Below are 24,634 nucleotides of genomic sequence, written 5' to 3'. Positions count from 1 at the left end.
AGAGAGAGAGAGAGAGAGAGAGAGAGAGAGACCCTACTTCTGCCACTTCTAGTAATGGTACTGTGGGGAAATTACTTACATTTTCCATGTGTGGGTTTGTCTAAGGGGGATTATAATAGTGTGGTCCTACCCTGTAGTGTTATAAGTTTCAGACTGACTCATTACACATGAAGCTATATACCAAGATTAGAAGACCGCCATCACACAAATACCGTCCTGTAGAAAGGGGAAAAATAGGGCAACTCTGCCTTTTTCCTCTTGAACTGCTCACAAGAACAAATCTCAGCTCTAAGAACATAAAGATGAACTCGTCCAACCGTCCACGTAGTGCATACACCATGTTCACATCTCCCCAGTGCGGATGGGCCCTCAAGTTTCGCTCATTAGCATAGTGTTACACTTCAGGCACTGTTTCTTAAGAACTTAAAATGTTCAGCTGAATGATTTGGAGAAACAGAAATGGGGATGAGAGGAAAGGGAGCACAAGGAGCCAGAAGCCCCATGTCCTACCGGCTCCTCGGCCCCCTGGTGATGTCTCCCCCATCTATCCCAGATCTAGCAGCAGCTGGAGTCTGTGTAAAAGCCTCAGGATACGCAAATGATCTACAGTTGCCAGAAATGTTACTTTCTCTCTTTCTTTCTGGTTTGTTTGGGTTTTTTTGGTGGAACTGAGGATTGAACTCAGGACCCTGCGCTTGCCAGGCAAGCACTTATTCTACTGAGTTATCTCCTTGGGCCCCAAAAGTTGAGGATTTTTTTTGGGGGGCGCTGGCTCAGGCTGCCTTAAGGTTAGGTCTGGTAAGGCATGAGGAGCTGGGGATCGAACCTAGGTATCCTGTGCCAGACTGTATTTGCATAGGCAGGATCTTAACTGACTGAGCTAACAGGCAGGGATCCTGCCAGAAGTGTTGAGATTTGAGGACAGCTTTGCGTTTCTGCAGCTCTCTGATTCCAGTCATCATACTGCTAGGTGGAGCATCCACCAGAGGGTGCACAGGGCTCAGAAAGAAAGTGAAGCCTCGCATTGGGGCAAGGGCCCTGAACACAGCACTGGGCGGCTCAAAAGCGACACAAAATAAAATGAAATTCTCTGTTTGGAATGAATTTCAAGTTAAATACGCTATTCTGAAATGAGAAAAGAGAACAGCAGAGACTCACATTTGGAGAAAGATAAAATAATGCATATTCCTAGCCATGTGCTTAGAGGCCAATTTAAAAATAAAAATCTACCACTTTTTTATTTGGTCTAAACACTTTGAAAATTCCCCTACATTTATCTCTTTCCTATCATTATATTTTGAAGTTTTCGTGCTTTAAAATAGAATTTTAATGCATCTTTAACTACTAAAATGATATATACACATTATAAAAACTCAGTATTAAAAAGGAAAATTCCTCATAATATTGTCTATACAAAGCGTGGAGGACATGTAGTCATGACATGTCTATGCAGTCATCATTTTTAACCTGTTGTAACTTTGCTGTACATGTATATTTAAGTAATAATTATTTTGGTGAAATCAATGTATTTGTTTAAAACAGTATATACAAAGTGAGGACTGAACTCTCTAGACTGGTTTGCTCCTCAAGACTTAATAACAAATATAAGCTCATATTCTTTATGATGGTTGGATAATAGTCACTTGGGAGATGTGCCATTCATTGTTTGAAAATGTTTTACTAATGGTTAGCTGCTTTAGGATGTGCTGGAGTTTTTGCAAGGGGAACGATATGGTACAGGAAACATTTTATAATGATATTTTATAATGAATCACCCAAGAATCATATATAAGAAGTGCAGGAAATCTGTCTACATACATCTAGCTCAGGGCCTAGATCATAACATACCACATGAGTCCAGGTAAAGTCCCTAGAGCTCGTCACAACGCCTCCCACAAGTCCAACCGCAGGCCTAGAGCCCACAATAAAGCCTCATGCAGGTCCGCTTCATGGATCTGTGCTGGGAAGGCCCAAAGGTCAGTGTGGAAGCTAGAAAGTCTGTGCCAGTGGGATGAAGGATCTGTGCCAGCAGGCTGAGGCATCAGAACTGGAGCCAGAAAGCAGTGTACAAGGCAAGCACCTGGGCTTCCCCCAAAGTACCACAGCCTGGCTCAGTAACAGTGAGATCCCAAGCTTCCCAAACAATGAGGAAAGCCAAGTTCCCATCAGGAAAAGGCAGTGAGAAGTTTCTTCAAGAGGCTGAGCAGTGCACCATCTTCCCCTCCGGAGCCAGGAAGCGATGCTCAAGATGAGGACCAGAGCTCCTCCAGAGTTCACTGGGAAAGCCAGCCCATCAAGGTCCTCCAGCAGGACAGCCCAAGAGAACTAGCAGCTCCAATAGCTCCAAAAGCTCCTCCAAACAGCATCCCTAAGAGCGTTTTGGCAGCTTTTCCTGTTCTGCCTTTTATGCTGCTGGCAACAACCATCAGATGGTCCTTCTGCACCCAGCACCAAGGTAGTTTAATTCTGCTGGGTATAATAAGTTGACTGCCAATGAGAAATACTCTACAAGATGCTTTTTAAAGTTAAACTTCAGTCATCATTTTTTTTTTCTTGGCCATTTGTACATATGAACTTTAGTAAATCATGTCGGTGCTCAGGAGAAAAAAACAAAAGAAACAAAACTAAACAAGCACATGCCTGTTGTCTGATTTGTCTTGGATGTTTCGGTACAATTTTCAAACTGACCATTCACATTATGTCAAAAGGTCACTTCTCACTACCATAATGATGGAAATGATACACTACCTCAGAGGGATAATATAAGCAATAAATTAACTGATGTTTCTGAATGCTGTTAAGCTAAGAATTAGTGGGTGATATCTTAACAATGACTGGAGAAGGCATGACTAAATCTAGCTCCATCCCAGAAGGTTATCAGGCTGCATTGACTAGATTTCTACTATTTAGTCAGGTACATGTCAACAGTGGTCATTCCCTGTGGTCTGATAGTAATCCATCCACACTTAGACAACTGGTACACTGCACCGCCCATAGTGACAGACTCTGAGGTGAAGAACTCATTCATCTCTGCACTTGGGAGGTATACCTACTGGGAACATTGTTTTGGCTAAACATTGTTGTCTTCCTAAGCTTATTTTTTTAAAAATGTATTTGGTCTCACCATGCAGCTTGGACTCTTAGTGATCCTCCTGTTTTCAGCCTCCCCAGTGTGGGGATTACATACATGCACCACCACCAGACTTTAAGCTTATTTCTTGAATGATTGAATTCTGCACAGGGGCCAGGGAGATAGCTCAGTAGAATAAGAGTTTCTCTGGCAAGCACAATGGCCTGAGTTCAATCCCTGGTTCTGCGGGGAAAAAAGAGAGAGAGAGGGAGACTTTAGGGTTGGGGGAGTAGGTATTGGCAAAAAGAAAGTGGAGAGTTCTGGACAAACACATATATGATTTGTTCTTTCTGAGTTATCACTTAAGACTCCTTTAAATGATATGAGTGGCTACATACTTGTGCTCCTTTTAGCCTAACTTCTTAGTTTGCCACTTATTCAACCACAAAGCAATAAATTGTCCAATGCTTATTATTCTCTCCCAAGATATTAAGATTAACAGATTAGGCTCCTTCTCTAGAGAACTGAAATTGTAAAGGACCCCAGATATATAGACAAAAGAAAAATCATTGCAAAGATTTTCTGCCTAATTCCTACAACATATTGGCCCTGAAGTCAGACCCTATCTTCTTGATGTACCAAGGTATCTGTAATTCTAGAATCAAATCTATTAAGTAGAATTATCTCTTTACATTTCTCATGGTCTCAATTTTACCTGTGTTCTCAGTGTCTGCAACAGAGGGGGTAAAGGGTGCACATTTCTTGGTTGTGGAGGGAGATGTGCCTGTGTGGTGCAGGTGACAGTTCTGGAGAAACAAGTGTGCTGAGCACACTTTTTGAGGCCCAAAGCAAAAGGCTTTAGCCAGCTAGATATTAGTACTTTTTCTTCTTCTTTTACAACTAGATGTATAAATTGTAATGAGCAACACCCCAAAGACTGGTTCATCTGGTAAGGACATCTTCAATTTATTATATGAAGCAGTAGATGCTATATACCTACTTGTTCTCCTAAATAATTTGAAACAATGTACGAAATTATCCAGCTTACAGAAATTTTAGGGTTGCATAAAGTAATATCTATTAAAACATTACTCATAGATTATTAGTCAATGTTTTCGTAAGTAACTTCTTTATTTCTTTCTTTTCTTTTTTTTTTTTTTTTTTTCTTCAGCACCTGGGATTAAACTCCAGACCTTCACTTGCCAGGCAAGCTGATATGCCACTGAGCTAGCTCTCTAGCCTCTCTTAAATGTCTCTTGTAGAAAGAAATTTAACTATATGTAACAAAAAAAAAATATTCCAAAGTTTGAGGTAGTTCACACTAAAATGAATTTTTTTTTCTCTTGTAATCTTTCTAAATGATTTCTTTACTGGTTTCACTTCTGGCTGTAAAACATATTCAAAATAAGAACCCATCTCTTTTACAAGGTAGCCCATTAGAAATTTCAAAACATTTTTTATAACCTGAGTCTTGACTCTCATCTTTTGGAAATTTAACATTGTCCATTGTATCAATTAGATTATTATCAGCTCAAAGACAGAGATTCATCTTTTCAATGTTTAAATACCCACATTCTCTTCTAAAATATGTTCACTTATCTAAATGCTGCTTGAATGAGTGGAGGAGTAGACAAATGAACAAACTGATGGGCTGAAAGCCTAATGGGAGGAAAAAGGAAGGAATGAATGAATAGGAAGAGGAAGGGAGGGAAGAATCAAGATGATATTTTTAGAATATCTTCTAGTTTCCAAGAAGTGGTTATCTCCACTTAATATGATCAACCCTCTCTGAAGGAAGCCATACTGCAGATTCAGGGACCATGTTTTGGTGGAAAGGATTGGTTAAAGAACTCAGCATCCTGGTTTGCTTGCCCCTAGCCTAGCTGAGTCCTCACCCACATTCTTGGAAGTTACAAAAACTTCTGACTTCCCACATGCTGTACCTCAGTTCTCCCCTGCTACTTTTGGCCTCAGGTTACTGTTTGTGATTTTCTTCGTGGCTTTTGTCTGTGGAGTGCTGCTCTTCTGTGTCCATCACTGGCTGAAAACTCGTCGGATTCATTCCACAACACGCACCATGGCTGTTTTTGCTGTTGGAGATTTGGACATCAACTGTGGTGAGTTCCCCGCAGGCTTCTGGGCTCCTCTGGAAACTTGGAGAAAGTATCCCCTGCTAAGCAGACTTTGAACACAGGATAATACGTTGGCTGTGAGAGACAGGCCTGCTTTGAGGAGTGAGGGATGTCTGTGGACAGGGATGGACACTCCCGTACGTGGTAGGGCTTAACTTGCAGAACACTGCTGAGTTTTGGATATCAAGCTGCCCTACTTTGTATTCATAATCTTATTTTCCAAGTTCTCTATGACTCACTGAATTCATCTGAATTAGCAGTGAACCACACTTTCTAGATTGCTAAGACTGCAGTGTCTAGCATAATTGGAATTGAGCAAGAGAGTATCGATCCACTGTGTTTCCACTCTAGACACGCTGAGAGCATCCTGATCCTTCTGGCCCCAACCTCTTCTACCTGAAACCATATCTGTCCTATCAGTTATCAGTTTGTACAAGTGAGTAAGAAATACAGACCACAGAGGTCTTTGAGTTATCTGTACCAGTCTACCCTCGCTGGAGGTCCACCAAAACGATCACCTCCTGGTTTCCAGAAAGCTGAAATGACCTGTTGATCCCTTTAGGTTGAACACTATTTTCTTTTAGAGATTATATGCAACTTTCCTTCTCAGGCACCTCCTTGAACGTGGTATTTACTTCAAGAGTGCTTGGTAAAAATTAACAGCTACCTTGCAGCAATTTGGTCTAGCATAAGATTTTTCATGGTTGGAACAAGATGTGCTCTGGAAAAAACTAACAAATACTATAGAGTAAAAGTAGACAACAATGTTTGTGGCCAACTTTTTTGGCTTGGCTGAGCCTACACTGAGTGAAGAGGAATTGGTTTGAGCTGCACATAAAATATATGATATAGTCAATGGATATATTAACAAAACTTCCTTTCCTTTTTCTATTTGGGATTACAAACCTTGAAAAGAGGGCAAGTAAACCATGAGCTTCAGTTTAAACACATTTTCAAGATACCGTGGTTGTTTTCATTATTGGTATTTTTTCCCACTCCAAAAAATCACCTAACAAGGATGTGACATTATCAGTTGGGGATATGGTTACTTTTGGAAGGACAACAAAATTCTTTAATGACCACAAATCTTCCTCTGAAAATCAAAGACACTTCATAGAGTATGCAGGGAAATAGGTCACTGGCCTTCTAGCAAAATATATTTGTCAGTGAGATCTCCAGGATAAAGTTGGTCGATTTTTCTTAATTTAACTGAAGAGTTACAAATGTTAGCATCTCTCTTCCTCCTCCCTGCATTTCTGAAGAGGAGCCTCAAGCTTCCTTCTTACTCTAAGGAAAACATTTTCATTAGGCTACACTGAATCTTAAAAGAAGTCTATTTCTTATTTTATATGTATTATTAAGCGACTCATGCTGTTACAATCCTGAGGCAATTTATGTGCCACAGTTACAGCCCTATGTGTCTAGTATTTTTCTATTTTCTGTGGGATGGTTTCCATATATGCTCTGAATTCACCTGAACTAGCCCAAACGGGAGCACAAGAAGGCAACAAGGCTGATTCACTGCCAATATAATCTTGATGCAATAGAATTTAGAGTGGGGCATGATAATTCATTCTCTGCCTTATTCCAAAATCATCTTGAACTGGAAAAAAACTACGGTAAAATTATTTTTAAATAATACTAATCACAGTGCATTTTATAGCTAACAATTTCTGGGCAGTAGACTGAGGCTTTTCAGATATCCTACTTGGAAACTCATCAATATTTCTCTCAGAAGATGGTACTTCTTTCACTCTTCTGGGATAAATGCAGACTGCTTAGAGATTTGCATAGCAACTCAGTGAAAGATTTGGAAAGGTCACTCAGAACCTAATCAACGCATGCTGGCCACGAGGGATGGCTTCAGATTCTGAACAACAGACTATTTCCAATGAGTGGCTAATTAATGGCATGGGCTGTGTTCTACAATATTCACTCCTGTCCTAATTCTATTCTTTCTTTAGCTTCTGGATCTTATTCTGCTGAAAAAAAAATATTTAAGCTTGCTTCAAAAAATCTCTTATCTACTGCCATCAACCTGGAAGCCACCGGCTCTATTAGTTGCCCGTCTGAACTTACCTTTCCTCTCATGTGCACTGAGTTGGGTTATCTCATCTACTGTTCACCACCCGTTCTGCCCAAGTGATACTCTATATGGTGTACAGCAATAGCCCTTCACATAGTTCAGTGTGCATGTGGCCCCAGAGTTGTATTTTAAGGTCCTGTTTCTCCTCTCCAGAACACAGTACAACAGAAGAATTTGGGAAGTGGCACATTTTGTGGGCCTTAGAGGTTTCTTACCTAGTGATATCTGGAAATAAATTCCAGTGGGTCAATATTTTGAAGAACCCTGAAACTTGGGACCACACTGGACTTAATTTTCTGACCAGATCCTCATTACACAGTCATTTCTTCGGAGAAATGAATCCTGCCTAGAATTTGTAAAGGAAGGATTTCTCTCCAAAAAGAAGGTAGAGAACCTTCTAAGGGTCTTTGTATGGGTGCCAAGATGCAAGGACCAAAATCACAGTATCTGCTACCAGGGATCTCACAGAGTATGTGTTCATAACTTAAGGTTTATCCCAGCTACAAGAGATTCATAGGTCCACACTGAGATATGGGCCCATCCTCTTGAATTTTCCTTACAACCACTATTCAAAAGAGGAAAAGAAAATGGAGAAATAACTTTAATGACATTGGTGACATATTAAAATATGACATGCCCCCTGGCCTTCCTGACATCTTGTGCATACAAAATGGAGGACAGGCTATTCCCTCCTGAATACAAAATGTGACAAAGGGGTCATTTAAAACATTTTAATGCAGACACTAGATTTGATACATTAACTTTGGGTTCCTCCCAGACCTTTGTTTTATCTTTTCACAACTTATTTCATCTTAATAACATTACTTGTTGAACATATTAGCTGAAATATCTTTGCTCTGATGACTAAGAGGTCAGGGGTTTCAATCTCAGGGTCTCGTGCAAGCTGCCCTCGAAGTGGAAGAGCCAAGAGGAAAAGAAAGTGGCTGAATATCAAGGACTGGAGTTGAGTAAACTTTGCTAACATTGAAATATATAAAATGATTTTTTTCTCTCCATGGCAACTTTTGACAATAGTACATGGCTCATGATGCCAAATATCTTGATTAGAAATATTGAAGAGAAGAAAGAGGTATTTTCCTTAACATATTGGCCTATCCCAGTCTCTCATGAAATCTAGGAACAGTTCTTGGGAACTCAGCCAAATATCCTATGCCCTATGAGTACCTCTTAGTTCTATGTTCACGTGTCTTCCCAGTGCCCAATTGAGCACAGAGATGGCTGGCTATTTCTTTCCTTCATAGCATTTGAGGTTTTGGCTGGTAGATCCTTGGCTCAAGGTCTTCTTTAAATAACCACTGAGTTCAACAGAAGAAATTATGGTACCTACTTGAGCTCAGCCATCACCTTCTATCTCCACTTACAGTGGCAGAGTTCTTCATCCTCCAAAAATGAAAAAGCAATCCTGCTGATACTCCTGTACTGAGCCCCATTGAACTTGTATGTTCAAGTCCTAATGCCCAAACAATATGGATATTTTTGTATTTGAAGACAGAGTTTCTAAAAAGATGATTTCTTTAAGGTAATTATGATGGATGTCACACCCATATGTCTAGCATCTTTATAAAAAGAGGATAATGGGACACAGACAGTCACGGAGGGAAGCCTATGTGAAGCCACAGGGAGAAGACAGAGGTAACTGCAAGCCAGAGTAAGAGGGCTCAGAGAAACCAACCCCATGCCCACTTGATTTGGATATTCAAACACTAGAACTGTGAGGAGATACTCTCTCTCTCTCTCTCTCTCTCTCTCTCTCTCTCTCTCTGTCTGTCTCTTCCCTCCCTCCCTTCATCCTTTCCTTCCTCTCTCTCCCTCCCTTCCTTCTAGCTCTAACATCTTATTTTTCCTTCTACCCAAGTACATCATCTCCTAGGCAGTACCTCTCCCCTCCCCCTGCCTCCCCACCCACTTGTCCTTTGGATCATTTTCTCCCTTCCTGACTCTGCTACATGCCACAGTCAAGGGACAAACACATCCCCGAGCTCCCCAAGCCATCACACAGGGACAAGGACACTGACTTGCCCACTCTAGCACTCAGGTGCATCTAGACTGATTTCAATGATCCACACAAGTCAGAAACAAAAAATTGTGTTGCTCATCACACACAGATTGTGGGAAAGAATCTAGGTCCTGCTTTCCAAGGACAAGAAGGAGTTGTGAAGAAGCCCTATGGCTTGAAATGGTGGCAGAAGCCCTACCATTGACCCCTGTGGGCATTGGCTTGGCCCAGCCCAAAAGGAAGTGCTAGGGCCTGTGAGAAAAGCCCTTAATGTAGAATGGCCTGTAGCTGTGAGTGTGGCCTGTTGCCTGTGTTAGTTATTTTAATACTCACCTTGTAATCCATCCTAACTGCTAATTAAAACAATCACAACCATTCCACCAATCCCGAAAGATGTAGAAATGGAGAATTAGAATATACACTGGGCCACCAAAAGTGGTTTCTTAGAAGGCTGCATGCAATGTTTCAGTAAAGGTCGAGAACAAAGGCAAGTAGTTGTTAAAATTCTCATATAACCACATGTCTGTAATTTGTGCATATGATTTGCATGTTATAAACCAAGGACTGTGTGACACAATGAAGTAGAAAGAAATTATAAGTGATTTGAAACAGGAAGAAAAAAATAGAGTCTAGTTTTGTGTTAAGTTAATTGTTTTGCCTTATTATTGTGTTTGGATGATAGGTAATGGCAAAGGACTTTTAAAGATGTATTTATAAAGGTACTTATTTTAATTGAGAATACAGATAACAGTAAGATTTATTAAAAGTAAGATTGTGAAGCTGAATACATGCCCAGATTAATGAAGACACACACACTTACAGGCAGTAAAGAAGTATGTTTGGTATCCAGGAGATGAAATAAAGGACAAATTGGGCTTCAAGCAGATCAACAATGTAGCCTTCCCTAGCAAGGGAGAGAAGAGAGGGCTGAGGAGATACTTCTGTGGTCTAAGCACCTGCCTGGCAAGCATAAGGACCTGGGTTCTGTCCCTGGTACCACATGCGGCACCAGCCTCAGGGCCTGGGCTGTGCCCTGCCAGCCACCAAAGCTATGTATGGTGGTGCACGCCTGTAATCCCAGCACTGGGGAGGCTGAGACAGGAGAATCACTATGAGTCTTAGCTGCATAGTGAGGCTATGTACCAAATAAATGCATAAAAGGTTTTTTAGAAATTAAAAAAAGAAGAGAAGGGGGCTGGCCAAATAGATCAGTGGATTAAAGTGCCTACAAGCAGGCTGGGGAGGGGGGAGTTTGATCCTTGGGCCTGCAGTGCCAGCCCCGCCCCCAGGGCACACTGAGATGGCAATTGAGACTGAATGTGGTGGCGTGTGCCTGTAATCCCAGCTCTGGGGAGGCTGTAAACAGGCGGATCACTACAGGTGAGAACCCGGACACCCTGTAGACCCTTCCCCAAAATATATTTTTTAAAAAAATGAGAGAGGGAGAAAAGAGAGTTACCCCCACATCATTGCTTGTCCATATTTTAGTGAAAAGTCGCAAATTGCTGTAAAATCTGTATCAGGATCCCTTTGCTTTCATTCTGCGTCATGCGTGGATCTGAGCTGTATGGGTCCTACAGCCCCATGAAAGTCGTCTGCCTCTTCTGAGGGGACAGCCCACAGAGACACTTCTCCTGGGGACACTCACCGTCACTGAACTTCTCAGGCCTGGCGCAGCCACTAATGCTGCCCTGCAACTCTCCGCTCTCCCTGACCCCATTTCTTCTGCTATCTCAGAGATAATCTTCCCTCCTTCCTATTTCAGAGAAAATAGAAATAGTGGTGTGCGGCAGTGATTCAGCGAGAGCGCTCTGAGCTGGGAAGGCAGGAGGGCGGAGGGCTCGGGAGAGGTCAGCGCAACAGGCCTGGCAGAGTCCCTTCTGCTCCCTCCTGGTCCCCGGGGACCCTTCTATTTTAGGATCCTTTACAGGTCTTCCCCCTGGGCTTTATGTTCTATATTTATATATTTAGTAGTTTATTTTAAGTAAGAAAGAGGGAGCATCTCATTTATATCTGCTTGTGGAGGGCATAATAACAGTAGGCACTGGTGCTTACAGACATTTTCTGTGCGCCACACTCTTGATGTGACCTGTCACATTTATCCTTTTTTATGTATTAATTTATTATTATTATTATTGCTTTGGTATTTTAGGGAAGGGTCTACAGGGTGTTCAGGGTCTCACTACTAAATCGGACTCATAGTGATCCGCCTGTTTACAGCCTCCCAAGGGCTGGGATTACAGGCGCGCACCACCATGCCCAGTCTCAATTGCCATCTCAGTGTGCTCCGGGGGCAGGGCCAGCACCGCAGGGCCAGGGATTAAACCCCGGGCCCCTGCGCCTGCTTGCCGGTGCTTTAATCCACTGAGCTATTTGGCTGGCCCTAGCCACATTTAATCTTTCTGACAATTCTGTGAGGAGTTGATGAGCACTCTTTATGTTCTACAGATGAGGAGATGCAGCTACTACCAGATGAAGCAACGCAGACACCTTGGCAATGGGCACATGTCTATAGTCGTAGCATTCTGGGAGGCTGAGGCAGGAGGAACATAATTTTAAGCCCACATAGAGCAACCTATTGACTCAAAATTGGAAATAAAAAGTGCTAGGAATGTAGCTCCATGTGGAGGCTCTGTGTTCAATCCTAAGTACTTTGCAAAACAAACCCAGAGATAATACATAGTAGAACTGTGGTTCAAGTTCAGGACTGTTGGGCCAGGGAGGTGGCTCAGTAGAATAAACACCTGCCTGGCAAGTGCAGGGTCCTGAGTTCAATCCCTGATACTGAACAAATAAATAAATAAATAAATAAAATTCAAGACTATGAGCAATTGTATTTGTGAGAAATGGATAACATTTTTTAAAGAGTCTTTTCTTTAATATTAAATACAGGGTTTCACTACATAGTTCTGGCTCAGTGATCCTCCTGTCTCAGCCTCCCCACCATTGGGATTATAGGCATCATCATCATGCCCAGTTTCAGGGCTGGCACAGCATGCGGTACTGGAGATCAAACTCACTCGGGCCCTCGTGCTTGCCACACAGACACTTAGGCCACTGAGCTATCTCCCCAGGCTGGATAACATTTTTTTTTAAGGAAAAGAGAAGAAAGAGGTAGAAGAAGGTATGTTGAAAAATCAAATCTATTGAAAGTATCTTTTACAAAGTCGGAAATCTGAACTCTGATTTTAAAACTCAGCAGTTGGTGTATCGGTTTTACAAAATTAAACTATAAATTCCAATACCCCAGCTAGCAGTTCTAGCAAAACTATAGGACTTTTGTAAAAATTTTAAACTAATTTCTCTTGGGTTCTTAGTCTGCTAGAAGATAAAATATAATGTCTATCTTTACACCCACAATCAACTTAAATTTTACGTTAAAACACTTTTTGGAAAATATTGGAAACTGATAAATGTTCCTTTTCTCAAGCTTCCGAGCACATTGGCTCAGTTATATTTATCAATCAATGTCTTGTGTTTCTTTCATATCAGATTTAAGGGCAACCACTAAATCCCAAGTAACAAGATAATAAAACTCTCCTACCACAGAGAGCAGCTGTCAAGATCCTATCACCTGGCGCACAGTATTGATAATGGAGACAGTAGGAAAAAAATTGGAACTAGCACAAATTATAAATGTGTACAGCCAACTGGTCAACCATTTCCAAGCAGCATGGTAGCTAAGTTATCACTGACTCTGTACTGGCTGCACCAGGAGCGGTCTGCAGGAAAAGTGTTTAGTATCAGTATTCTCAATGCAAGGGATTTGGAGAGTCAGTACATTTTTCAATTGTAACTCTCTATACGAGCCCCATACACTTAGTCAATTTCAGCCTAAGCTTGTGAACTGAAAAAAGGCCTTCCTCTATGATATCCATTATTTAATAATTCCTATTAGAGTTAGTAATGGTAATGAATAAACCATTATTTAACCATTAAAATAGGATAGATGCGGGAATTATATTGTAAATAATGTTGCTGGCACGTCACAGTTCTTCATGCATACTACTAATAATAAACGTTTGCTGTGTGACAAGCCCCATCTTAAACACTGTACATTCATTTAATCTCACCTTTACATAGCCAGATACGATCATTGCCCTTTTATTGCACAAGAGGAAGCTGGAGTAAGTGCATACTACATAACACACAAAATGTGGATTAGCAAATTAAATACATAACTTGCTAAGAAGGGTACAGAACCAAAAAGTACTGAACCAAAAAGAGAGCTCTACCCTTCACATGTGGTATCAATATCTGCATAATTATAATTTGCTATGAGCATGAGCAAGGTAAGAAATGACGCAAATGCACATGTGGGGAAATACGGGACTCTAAATTATCATTCTCTACACCAAAATAGCCATGTTGGGTAATCTACAGATGAGATCCAGAGATGCAACTAAGACAAAACAAGTGACAACTCTTCTAATTCACTTGGTAATTTTGGCATGTTCCTTGGAATCTCCCCAGTGGCATCACATCTTAATCCTTTACAGAAGGAAGGCAGACATCTCTTGTTAAAGGATAGATGCAATATACTTTTATATTTATGTGTTTTAAGATCCCTGAAGGGGCTGGGGAGATGGCTCAGTGGAATATGCGCTTCCCTGGCAAGTGCAAGGGCCTGAGTTCAATCCCTGGTTCCACCAAAAAAAAAAAAAAGAAGATCCCTGAGATCTGTTGGTGGTCTATTCAGCTCTGTCATTGTGGGTCAAAAGCAGTCATGGACAGTATATAAATGAATATACATGGTTGTGTTCCAATTAAAATTTAATATACAGAAAGAGTCAAGAGACAGATTAACTTCAAGAACCTAGTTTCTTCCTTAAATATGAATTAATGATTATCAGTATTGTTTTGCGATGGAGCAATCCAGAACATTCAAAGTCAGATAAAGATCCAAGTTAAAAAAACAATAAAGAGAAATAGTTATAAGAACTAGTATTGATCTCCTCTGTGACCCCAAGACGGTCTCTCAAGGAAATAACAATATATTTCAAAATTATTAAAATAAATTTGAGGTATCTGAAAATGACATGTTTTTGGAAGAAAAGGAATTTTGGAAAGTGTTGAATACATGATTGTGCTAACCTGAAAAAAGTACTTTTATTTCAAAGTACTTATTTTAAATTTTGGAACGTCATCTCATTATCACGCATGTATACCTTAAATAGAAAATTTGTGCCACTTATCTAAAATGTTTTAGTATTATTATAAGAAAATGTGTTAAGTTATAATTTTCTTTCATTTCAGTTTTTAGACATTCTGTAAAACAATGAAATTTAGAATGTGATATCTCAATGTTTCTAGAGAGACACGCGTTTTCCATGACGGAGCCTTCACCAAAGTGTAGTGAGTGCTTAAAGGACTTCTCCCTTGTGATCTGTAACACACTAAGAGTGTATTCCTTTTAGTTTTTGTTACTAAATTGTAAATGCTTCCTGATGGGTTGGTAAATGATGATATAATCAATTGGAGAAAATTTTCTTCCTATCATGGCTAATGCATTACTGTACAGAGAAAGCTGGTTTTATGCTTTTTCCAAGGGTACAAATAATTTCCTCTTGCTCCAGTGATCCAAGAGATGCCAGATTTCATCAGTCAGTTTCTGTGATTTTCTTTTGTGCAGAGTAGGAAGATTATATGCCTCCATATTTCTTTCCAGGGACAGAAGGAGCTGTAAGTCCAACGGTTGGATTTCACTTTCAAACTCAAAAGCCAGCATGTCATCCCATTCCATGTTTTGGCACACTCGGCCCTCCACCTTCATATGAAGATGTTCTGAAGAACCGGGTGTAGATCTGGGTCATCTACTGAGAATATTGGAAATATCTGCAATCTTCAACCATCAATTTAAGCACAGTTCTTTTATTTATGGAAATTTCTAAAATTCTATTAATATATTCTGAAAAGGATAAGTAGATAAAAGAATGGATGCAGGAGTTTTGATCATGGAGATGTTTTAGTGATGAAGTGGTAGACCCTTGACATGCTACTGCTGTGCTATAATTTGGTATTATATAACCAGGTAAATACTTCTTCATTCATTCTCAAAAAGCAAGAATGAGGTAGGGTTGGAATCACCTCCATTTAAATTTGGGATTCCTCAGCATGACCCAAAGTGGTATTGTCTGCTCCCAACCCTACATCTACATCTGATCTCTTCCCTAGTGCAGTGTCAATAGTAATTATCATAATTTACTAGTAGCATAAGCAGAAATTCAGACACATTCAGTCCTGGAACCAGAAAGACAAAATGTTTGAGTTCAGGTAAAAGGAGAGGTAAGTGGAGAAGGAAAAGTGATTACAAGTTTCACTCCAAGAAGTTTTATACCTAAGCCCAAAGAGGAAGAAACTGTAGACAAAATCTGAAGGAATTGAGTAAAACATGGAGCATTATAATGCTAATATGGGGAACGAGAGGAAATTCCCATTTTTTTGTGTTAATGTGTCTTCCACAGACTACTGCTTTTCTGCAGTCCCTTGAGGCTGGGCATAATAAGAAACTTGGCATAGACATTGTTCTTACTGAGCACTCTACAGATGTAATAACAAGATCCATGCAAAGAACATTTGGACAGTGGCAGGACAGGGAAAAGCATCCATATCTGATGCCACATGCTTTTCAGTAAATTTCTCATAGAAAGCTATTGTTGTATCCTCTTTATTATCAATAGATCTGAAGTTTAACTTGACCAAACTTAGCTCCTAATCTTTTCAGACCTCTTTTAGCAAAAGCTCGTTTATCTTAACTAATGATAACTACACCAATTCTGTTGCTGAGGTTAGAGAACTTGAGTCTTCTCTTCCTGTTATTTTCTACAGTATTCTTTTTAGGAAGGCTTGTTGACTCTGCTTTTAGTATAAAGCTAAACCCCAAAGGATACCTGCCTACTATACCTCTAGAAAGACAATCAGCATTAGTTAGTTTTTGTCTGGCTACTGCAATAGCATTTAACTGGTCCATTTTCTCCAGCCTTTGCCTCCTATTTTCAATTTATAATAGAGTAGCTATAGTAATTGAGATAAACTTTTAAAGAGCAGTTTCAGGTCCAGAGCAATATTAAGCAGCTGGTACAGCAATTTCCCAGATACCTCATATATATATATATATATTCCATTTTTACCAACATACTTCCTTGGAATGCTACATTTGTTAAAATTGATAAAGCTACCCTGACATATGAACATCATCCAAAGACTTTGGTTTATACTAAGCTTAATTCTTAGTGTAGTAAGTTCTATGGGTTTGGAAAATGTATAAAACCATGTACCTATCATCATACCATCATCATACGGAACACACTCAGTGCACTGAAGTTTCCTCTGCTTATCCAGTTTTCCCTCCCCTTCAACTCCTGTCAATAGTTGGTTGTTTTGATGGAATATCATACAGTTGGAACCTGATAGTACCTAGGCTTTCAGTTTGGTTTCTTTGTCATATGTATGCGATTCCTCTGTCTTTTAATTGCTGGATACTCTGTCATTTCAGTGCTAAATAAGACTCTATTGCCTTTATGTATAGCCATTTATTTATCTATTTACATACTGAAGGACATCTTGGTTGTTTCTAAATTTTGGCAATTATGAACAAAACTGCTGTCAATATCCATGTGCAAGTTGTTGTGTAGACATATATCTTGAACTCCTTAGGTAAATACCAAGAGTAGATTAGTTGGTAAATTTTCAACAAACTGCTGATCTTCCAAGGTGAATTTTGTAGTTCATACAGTAATGAATGAGAGATTCTGTGGCCTCATATCCTTCCCAGGTTTTGGTTCATGAGTGTTATGGATTTTGGTCCCTTTTGCTTTGACAAAATACCTGACACCAGAAAATTAAAGGAGAGGCTTATCTTGGCTTGCAGTTTGCAGAGGTTTCAGTTCCTAATCCAGTGGCTCCAATGCAGGACAGCCCAGCAGAGAGGAGCTGCTCAGGGGAAGGGAACAGGAAGCAGAGAGAGCCCAAGAGGGGAGCTACAAAGGAAGATAAACCTTTCCAAGCCAGGCCCCCAGTGACCACCTCTTCAGACCAGATGCCTGCTACCAGCAGCAAGCCAGATATCTTATGCACATAATCTGGTCACCTCCCCACAGCCCCATCTACTACTGCCTGAGGCTTTGCAGGGAAGTCTAGATGTAAAGCAAAGCAACCATTGTAAGCAGTATGTGCTGGTATTTCAGCATTGTTCTGGTCTGCAATGCCCTGCTAATACATGTTGCAGGCCAACTTTAATAGCAATGGTGATTCTTTTACAGTATGAGAAAAATCATGCCTATCCACTAAACTCCAATGATACTATACATGTAGATAAGAACATGTCAAAGACCTTCACACATGTCCTATGTCATCCATATTTCTTTTGAGTTTCTTTCTTTATCATTCTTTCCTTTCTCCTTTGTTCCAGAGACACTATCCTCAAGTCTACTGGGCATCACATTTTCCTATTCCTTTCTGTTCCTGAGGGCCTTAAGACTAGTTCTTTCTGTTTATAACAAAACATGTTTGCTATAGCTACCAACATTACTTCACCTCCTCATCTCCTTATGAGCATCCTTCAAAAATGGCCTTCTCAAAGCCACCCATTCTCAATATCATATGTTCAAGAAGAGTTTCTTCCAACCCTGGCATCCCCACTTTCTCTGCTCAAGTATATTTTTCTTTATCCATAGCTTGTAGCATGTGCTACTATATGTCATAGCTAAATTCTATTTGTAGACCGGTGTTTGTCTTTCTTGCCAAGAATAGAAATAAATGAGACAAAAAGATCATTATCTTTTCCACTGATTTATGCCCTGAGTGTCTAAAGCAGCTTACTTGGTGCTTAGTGTGCATTTAAGCAAATGTTGGTAAGTAATAATCACTCATACTGGAAATTCCAAGAAGTCATTGGAGGAGAAATTAATGGAAAGAATGCCTATGAAAGTTAAGTGAAAGCCAGGGACAGCTAACTTACTGGTGTTAATATATCTTATTTGTGATCACTGATGAAAGAGGTTTGATGAAGAAGCAAGTGTGTGTGCCCCACCTGAAGTCATCCATGGAGAATGAGGAACCCTATAGGATTGTAAGAAAGGAACAGAAATACATTTCATCCGCAAGAGTAATGAGGCCACATAGTGAAAAGATGACTGAGTTAGTCCTAAGAGCTTAGAACCCGGAAAGACTGAGATGGACATAATCTCTTGTTGCCATAAATCGTTGTCATAATTAATGGAAATTTTGAGTTTCTCCACTTTTCTGAGTGTCTTCAGGGAAGAAATTGAAAATAATGAAGCAAATGTAAAATGAAGCAATCCGGAAATGCCCAAGAATTAAAAACAAGAGAATTTTTTAAAACTATAAGAAAGTGAAGCTACTGGGAGATGGCACTGCAGTAGCCGGAAGAATTGACTCTAATCAGAACCCAAAAAGTAAATGCAGCAGGAGAATAATAATTACAGAGTGAAATAAGGTGTAAATATGCTGATAAAATGATGATTGAGAAATAGGAAGTGAAAGAAGTGCAAAAACAAGGCAACTTAAATCTGAGAGTTGAATTAACTGAAAAACGATTAAGCTATGTGTCCTGAACCAGCGGGTCAGTCAACGAAGGTCACCTGGGGGAGGAGCGGGGAACTGAAGAGGGGACAAAGGACAGGAGACGCGAGAAATGAAGACAAGACGGGATTCTGATCAAGAATCATTTATTTAGGGGAGGTGCTGGGTATATATAGCGGAGGCATAGGGAAATGACGTCGGCGGGTAAAAGGCGAGAGTAACTAGGCAACCTGACCATAACAGGAAGTCCCACCTCCGAGTATAGCAGGAGACTTATGGGAAATAGGTGGGGTGAGAAGGACCATAAACTTAACTCAGCAGGGGAATAGAATGGACATCGGTTAATGGCCTCCCACAGCTATGAGCAATACAAGTAATCACTACTGTTTAAAATGTTTAACTATGAATGGTATAAATAGCATTGTTTAATTAAAATTGTTAAATTAGTATTTTTCAAATGGGTGTTATTCACATTGCAAATCTCTGGAGAAGAAAAGTGGGTATGAGGGAAGGTGGCAGGACATAGTGGAAACCTAAATCCTCAATCCCAGATTATGGAAAGCCAATCAATAGTATGCACAACTAAGGAGAAAATCAAATAGTGATAAAGCACATCATTTGTAAGTTAGGTCATATATATTAATAACAAAAGATTACAAATTGAAAGGCTGGGTCTCAAGAAATGTGACAAAGAGTTAGTAATTTGTAGAATAAGAACAGAAAAGTTTTGTTTGTCGCTAGTTTATAGTACTACCGTTTTTGATTTTTGAAACCAAATAAATGAGGATACTTAAATAAAAACAAACATACTATTAAGCAACTAGATGATTTTTCAATTCTGAACCAGCAAAGCAAGTGAAAAGAGGAGGAAATTTGAGAAAATATACAATGGTAGATATAGGTCTTTTAGGTGATGTGATTAGAGTTTAATTTTTATCCAAGTTTCAGGATTTTCTAATTATTCAATAATGCATATGTAATACTTGTATAGTAGAAAATCTCAACATAATTGTTTCAAATGTTTGAAGTGATTGACTTACTAATACTTTGATGCGATCACCATGCATTGAATGTGTCAATAAATCTTACTGTACCTGAGACTATGTATAATTGTCCAGTATTCATTTAAAAATAGAGAATTTACACAAATGGGTACATGTATGTATTACTGGCTTCATCTCACAGATGAGAAAATGTGGACTCTGAAGTAATGTTTTATTTGCGTAAGGTATGTAGCAAATTAACATGAGAGGGAAGACTCGAGGCGGGTATTTTCTTCAATCTCTGTTCTAGATATTGTTTCCTTCTGACACTAGTTTGAAAAGTGGTTGCAAAGCTCAAGATCAGAGAATGTGGCTTACAATCGTATTTGTTGCAAATACCTTACTGGAAGTAGAGTGTTGTCTTTACTCTATGAGCATGCATATCAACGCCCTTTTCAATTGCAGAGCAGACATTATAATTAATACTTAAAAATAAAAGCAACTCTAGAGAAGAGTCCTAATGACTTAAAAGATAATTCAAGTCGGTGCTCAAGCCATCAGAATTTATTAAGTGATTCACACTTGAACACTTGGTGTGTGATTCATTGTTATTTAGGGAGCTTGTGTGGAAGTGTGAGGATAGATAGGCACAGGAGGGTGCCTGGAGTGGCAGAAAGGGTTTATATTCATAGAAACTTCTATGCCAAAGATGTCATAATAAATATCACAGTTACATTTTCATTTAAACTTGGGGAAAATGATTGAATGGTCATCATGTTAAGTTTGCTTCAGGAATCTTCATATATTTCTGCAACAAACATTGTTGGTATTAGTAATAGTGATTGAGTTTTCACCAATTTTTCCTTTAAGTGGCAGACAATTAACTAAAATTTGCTCTCTACAGAGAGATTTTAAAGTTCTGTAACAAGACATGTCTGTTGTTCCATAAACTTCACTGTAAATAATAACTACAATTTCAATCTTAGGATTTTCATTTCTTTTTAAAAAGAAACCCTAAAAGATAAATCTTAAAAGATAAAGGAGATTAAATCTTCTGTTACCTCTGAAAATCTTTCCCAGTATTTTATTTCTTTGAGAGATTTTTAAAGTTTTACTTAATCTGGGCATCTAAGCTTTTCATTTCAGTAGGGCTCGATTCTTTTTCTTCTCATACTCTAACGAATGTTTAATTTTTCAGTCAGAGTTTTCTTACTGCACAAGGGTGTGGCTCTTTCTGTGAACATCCACCAGAGGGCACGAAAGCCTGTCTGTGAATCCAGCCAATTGCCTAGATTGGATTTCACAGGGAAGGAAAACCAGGCAGTTGCATTAGCAATCGCACGTTAGCAGATTGAAATGGGAATGAGGGTCAGCTTTGCAAGGAGGAAGCTGGGCCTCTGGCGCAGGTTACATCAATAAAACTGAGCATCCGGTGAGACGTAGGACAGAGGAAGAGTCTAGAAAACCTGAAACACATTTCACCATCTGAGGGTGAGACTCCTGCCTTCGAGTTGCCTGCGGAGGCACGCTCATCCGGGTACTGCATAGCCCCTCACAGGCTGCTCCACAACACGGGCCTTCTAGGTCTAGCTGATTTCTTTTTTACCACACCACAAGTTCTCCTTTAATTTTCAGCTTTTTATTGCCAAGTTTGTCTCATTCTTCTAGGAGCACAACTTTTATAAAAGACAACCTTAAAATTCAATATCTTTCACGGAAATGAAATAGAGCTGGAATAAGACTGAATAGCATTCATATAGACAGTGAAATGAAACTCACCCAGACTATTATATTTAAAGCAAAATGGAAAATATATCAAAATTGTGCAAGAGAAAATGAGACAATGAACGTGTGTTGGCTATCACACCCCACTCTCAATAGAAAATGATTTTTCAAAAATCAGAATAAAGAAAGGGAATAAAATATATTTTACAAAGGAATTTTTCACTTCTAAGTTCATTTTTCTGTGATTTTGTACACAATAACTCTAGCTGGGAATTTTTAACATCTAATATTAGATCCTGGCAAAATAGTATCATGTTATTTAAATAACAGTAGTTTTAAGAAAAAAAATTATTTTACCTGTATTCAAAATGGAATATTTAGCGATAAATGTGCTGTGTTTTTGTTATGGTTGTGTCTGGATATTCCCGCCAAAAATCCGTGTGCTCATAGCACTTTTCAGAACTGGCTGGATTTAGGATGTGTGAACATGGATTATGATGCAGTACTGGGATTAAGGGTGTGGATAATGGATCCTCACTGTGGGTGTTCCTGGCAGCATTCAATAGACTTGGAGCCTGAGTGTACTATTAAAGGGGCAGAATGAAATCCCTACAAACTGTGAGCATAATACACTTTTCCTCTTTGTCTCTGTTACTTTTCACTCAATGCTTGGACAAAATACCCAACACCCAGAATGATTTTTTTTTTCTCAGAACCGGGGATTGAACTTAGGCCCTTGCACTTGCCAGGCAAGCGCTTATTCTACTGAGCCATCTCCTCAGCCCTCCAACACCCAGAATGAAGGAAGCATAGGTTAAGGGACATTTCAGTCCATCCTCAGCTGGCTCCACGGCACAGTGCCATGTGGCAGAGGGCAGCAGGTCATGGCAACAGAAAACAGCAAAACAGCAAGAGCAAAAGGAGGAGTAGCAGCAACAGTGACCATGGAGAGCAAGTGTGTCTCCTCCCTACATTGCCTCGGGCTCTCTGCCCCAGGCCGGCTGTAGCACTCACAGCCATAATCTCAGTATTACTCAAACCCATAATCCCAGCCTTGGATCATGCATTAATCACAAACTACAACTCCGCCCCAGTGAATGCATGAGGCTTTGGGGGGACAGCTACACACCCACCATAACACTTCTTTAGCTTTGTGTGTCAGATATTTTATCTCAGCAAGAAGAGAAAAGTAACTGAAACAGTCTGATATTTGTGGATTTTGAAAACAGTCATCCCTCCTAAAGTGATGTCAGCTCTATACCTGTGATTTGACTCATAAATGAAAGTGTCTACTAATCAAGATGCCAGATTTTTGTGTCATCAACAAGAAAAATAATACCCACAGGTACTCAAACTATCAATGAATGAAGTTTATTGTCATGTTTGTTGAGGAAGTTTTCCCTTTTAGAATTTTTTTGTAGGATATAAAAAGCAAAAATTATATATTTTTTCTTTAGTAATGCAAAGAATGATATGCTTTCTTATATTTAATAAGCAGCAGAACTAGTGTTTTCTTCCTGTCTACTGCACAAGAAAACTGACCAATTGATTTAAAAAAAAATAACAGAGTTGTGCATTCCAGCAACAAATCCAGAGCAAAGTGCTGAGAGTTGGAAAAACAGCTCAGAAAGGAACCAGAGTGAGTGCAGGGCATACAGAACCTTCAGGAACCATGAAGGAACTGACAGAAAAGAATTCATTGCTACAGAAGGAATAGCTCACTGCCTCGGACCAGAGACCAGATGGTGCAGCAAGAGTACCTGTGTAGCCCAGCTGACAGGTAGGGGTGGACATCAGGGCTAACATGACTCTCACTAGCAGATGGAGACCTGACTTGGACCCGGACATTCTTGTACAGTCAGAGGCAGCAGTGAGAACTTGAGACACTGTTTCCTGAACAGAGTCAGCAGTTAGTGAGTGAACCTGAGCAATACCCAGCCCACAATTACTTGGAGGGGCAGTAGGGAGAGGGCAGGGCTACTTTAAAGGGCTTGGGGCTCAAACTCCAACAGCAGAACAGCTCCAGGGTCTCTTCACTGCCAATGTCCTGGAGTACAGTGAGGGGAGGATGGCCTGGCCACAGCAGGCAACCAGCAGTTTGGTAGCAGGCTGGTGAAATTCTGTTGAGAAGTAGAAATTGGAGCTACTCAGACTCATTTCTGACAGCTGCCAAAAGCCAGTATTAGCCCTAGGTACGTAGGGCTGGCTGTAGGCCCTGCTCTGCAACTGGCAACTCAGGCAGGCAAATGGCTTTGGCTGGGGCAGGACAAGGGCACTTCCTCCACTCTGTGCCCAACAAATGAAAGGAGTAAGTGGTATGGCCCAGATGAGCCCCACACCTGGCAGTAATCCTCCTGCAGTCTTCATGGGGTTACTCAGCACAGGCTCCATCTCTGTCTAGGGAACTAACAGAACCGGGGGCACCAGAGGAAGCATTTTGTTTGATTTTTTTTTTTCAGGGGGAGTAGGATTTGACTTCCTGTTTGGTTTGTTTTCTCTCTCCTGTCCCTCTTTTCTACCTGCTCTTTCTTGGTTTATTGCTTTTGTTTTAATTTTCATGTGGATGAACATTGTCTTTAGTCTTTCTGGTTTGCCTTGGTATTCTTTCGCTTTCTCCATCATTCTTTCTTTTCTATCATTTCCTCCAGATTCCCAAAGCCCGGGTGATCATCCTTTGTCCTTCAGCCTTGCTCTACTGTATTTTTCTTCAATTACGGCTCTGTTATGTCCACTACCCCTCTTAAATTCCCCTTCCTCATGGAATAAAATCACTCTGCCATGGGGAGTCTCAGTAATACAAGTTCCAGGTTTATGCTGGATGTTGTTATATAACTGTAGATATTGCTTCAATTGTTGAAGTTATCAAATGAATCCTCACCCAAGTTTGTGAGTTTTTAGCCTATGCTTGATGATATTGCTAATTTCTAATTGTGCTTCTCTAACCATGATATCTGTTTTAATCAGTTATTCACACTTATACGACAATACTTTGTTAGTCTTGTGTCATAAGCACCCCATAGTCCTGTACCAAATGACTGGTTGCTAAGCCTAATAGATAGAAAATTTTCATTGTCTAAT

The 24,634-nt window shown here is 40.0% G+C and overlaps 1 protein-coding gene across 1 annotated transcript in view; it reads left to right on the top strand.

The window, feature by feature from the left end:
- Nucleotides 1-16,418, top strand: part of Tmem207 (transmembrane protein 207) — a 34,812-nt gene extending 18,394 nt beyond the window's left edge. The window contains exons 3-4 of the mRNA XM_023700905.1: nt 5,045-5,187; nt 14,974-16,418. Of these exons, the coding sequence (XP_023556673.1) occupies nt 5,045-5,187; nt 14,974-15,107 (277 nt within the window). The 3' untranslated portion in view covers nt 15,108-16,418. The remainder of the gene's footprint in view (nt 1-5,044; nt 5,188-14,973) is intronic.
- The last annotated feature ends 8,216 nt before the right edge of the window (nt 16,419-24,634 follow it).

This window comes from Octodon degus, unplaced genomic scaffold (assembly GCF_000260255.1).
Source record: "Octodon degus isolate 3935 unplaced genomic scaffold, OctDeg1.0 scaffold00128, whole genome shotgun sequence".
Classification (NCBI taxonomy): Eukaryota; Metazoa; Chordata; class Mammalia; order Rodentia; family Octodontidae; genus Octodon; species Octodon degus.
The sequence above is the reverse complement of the archived record's forward strand: the minus strand, read 5'-3'. Positions and strand labels throughout refer to the sequence as shown.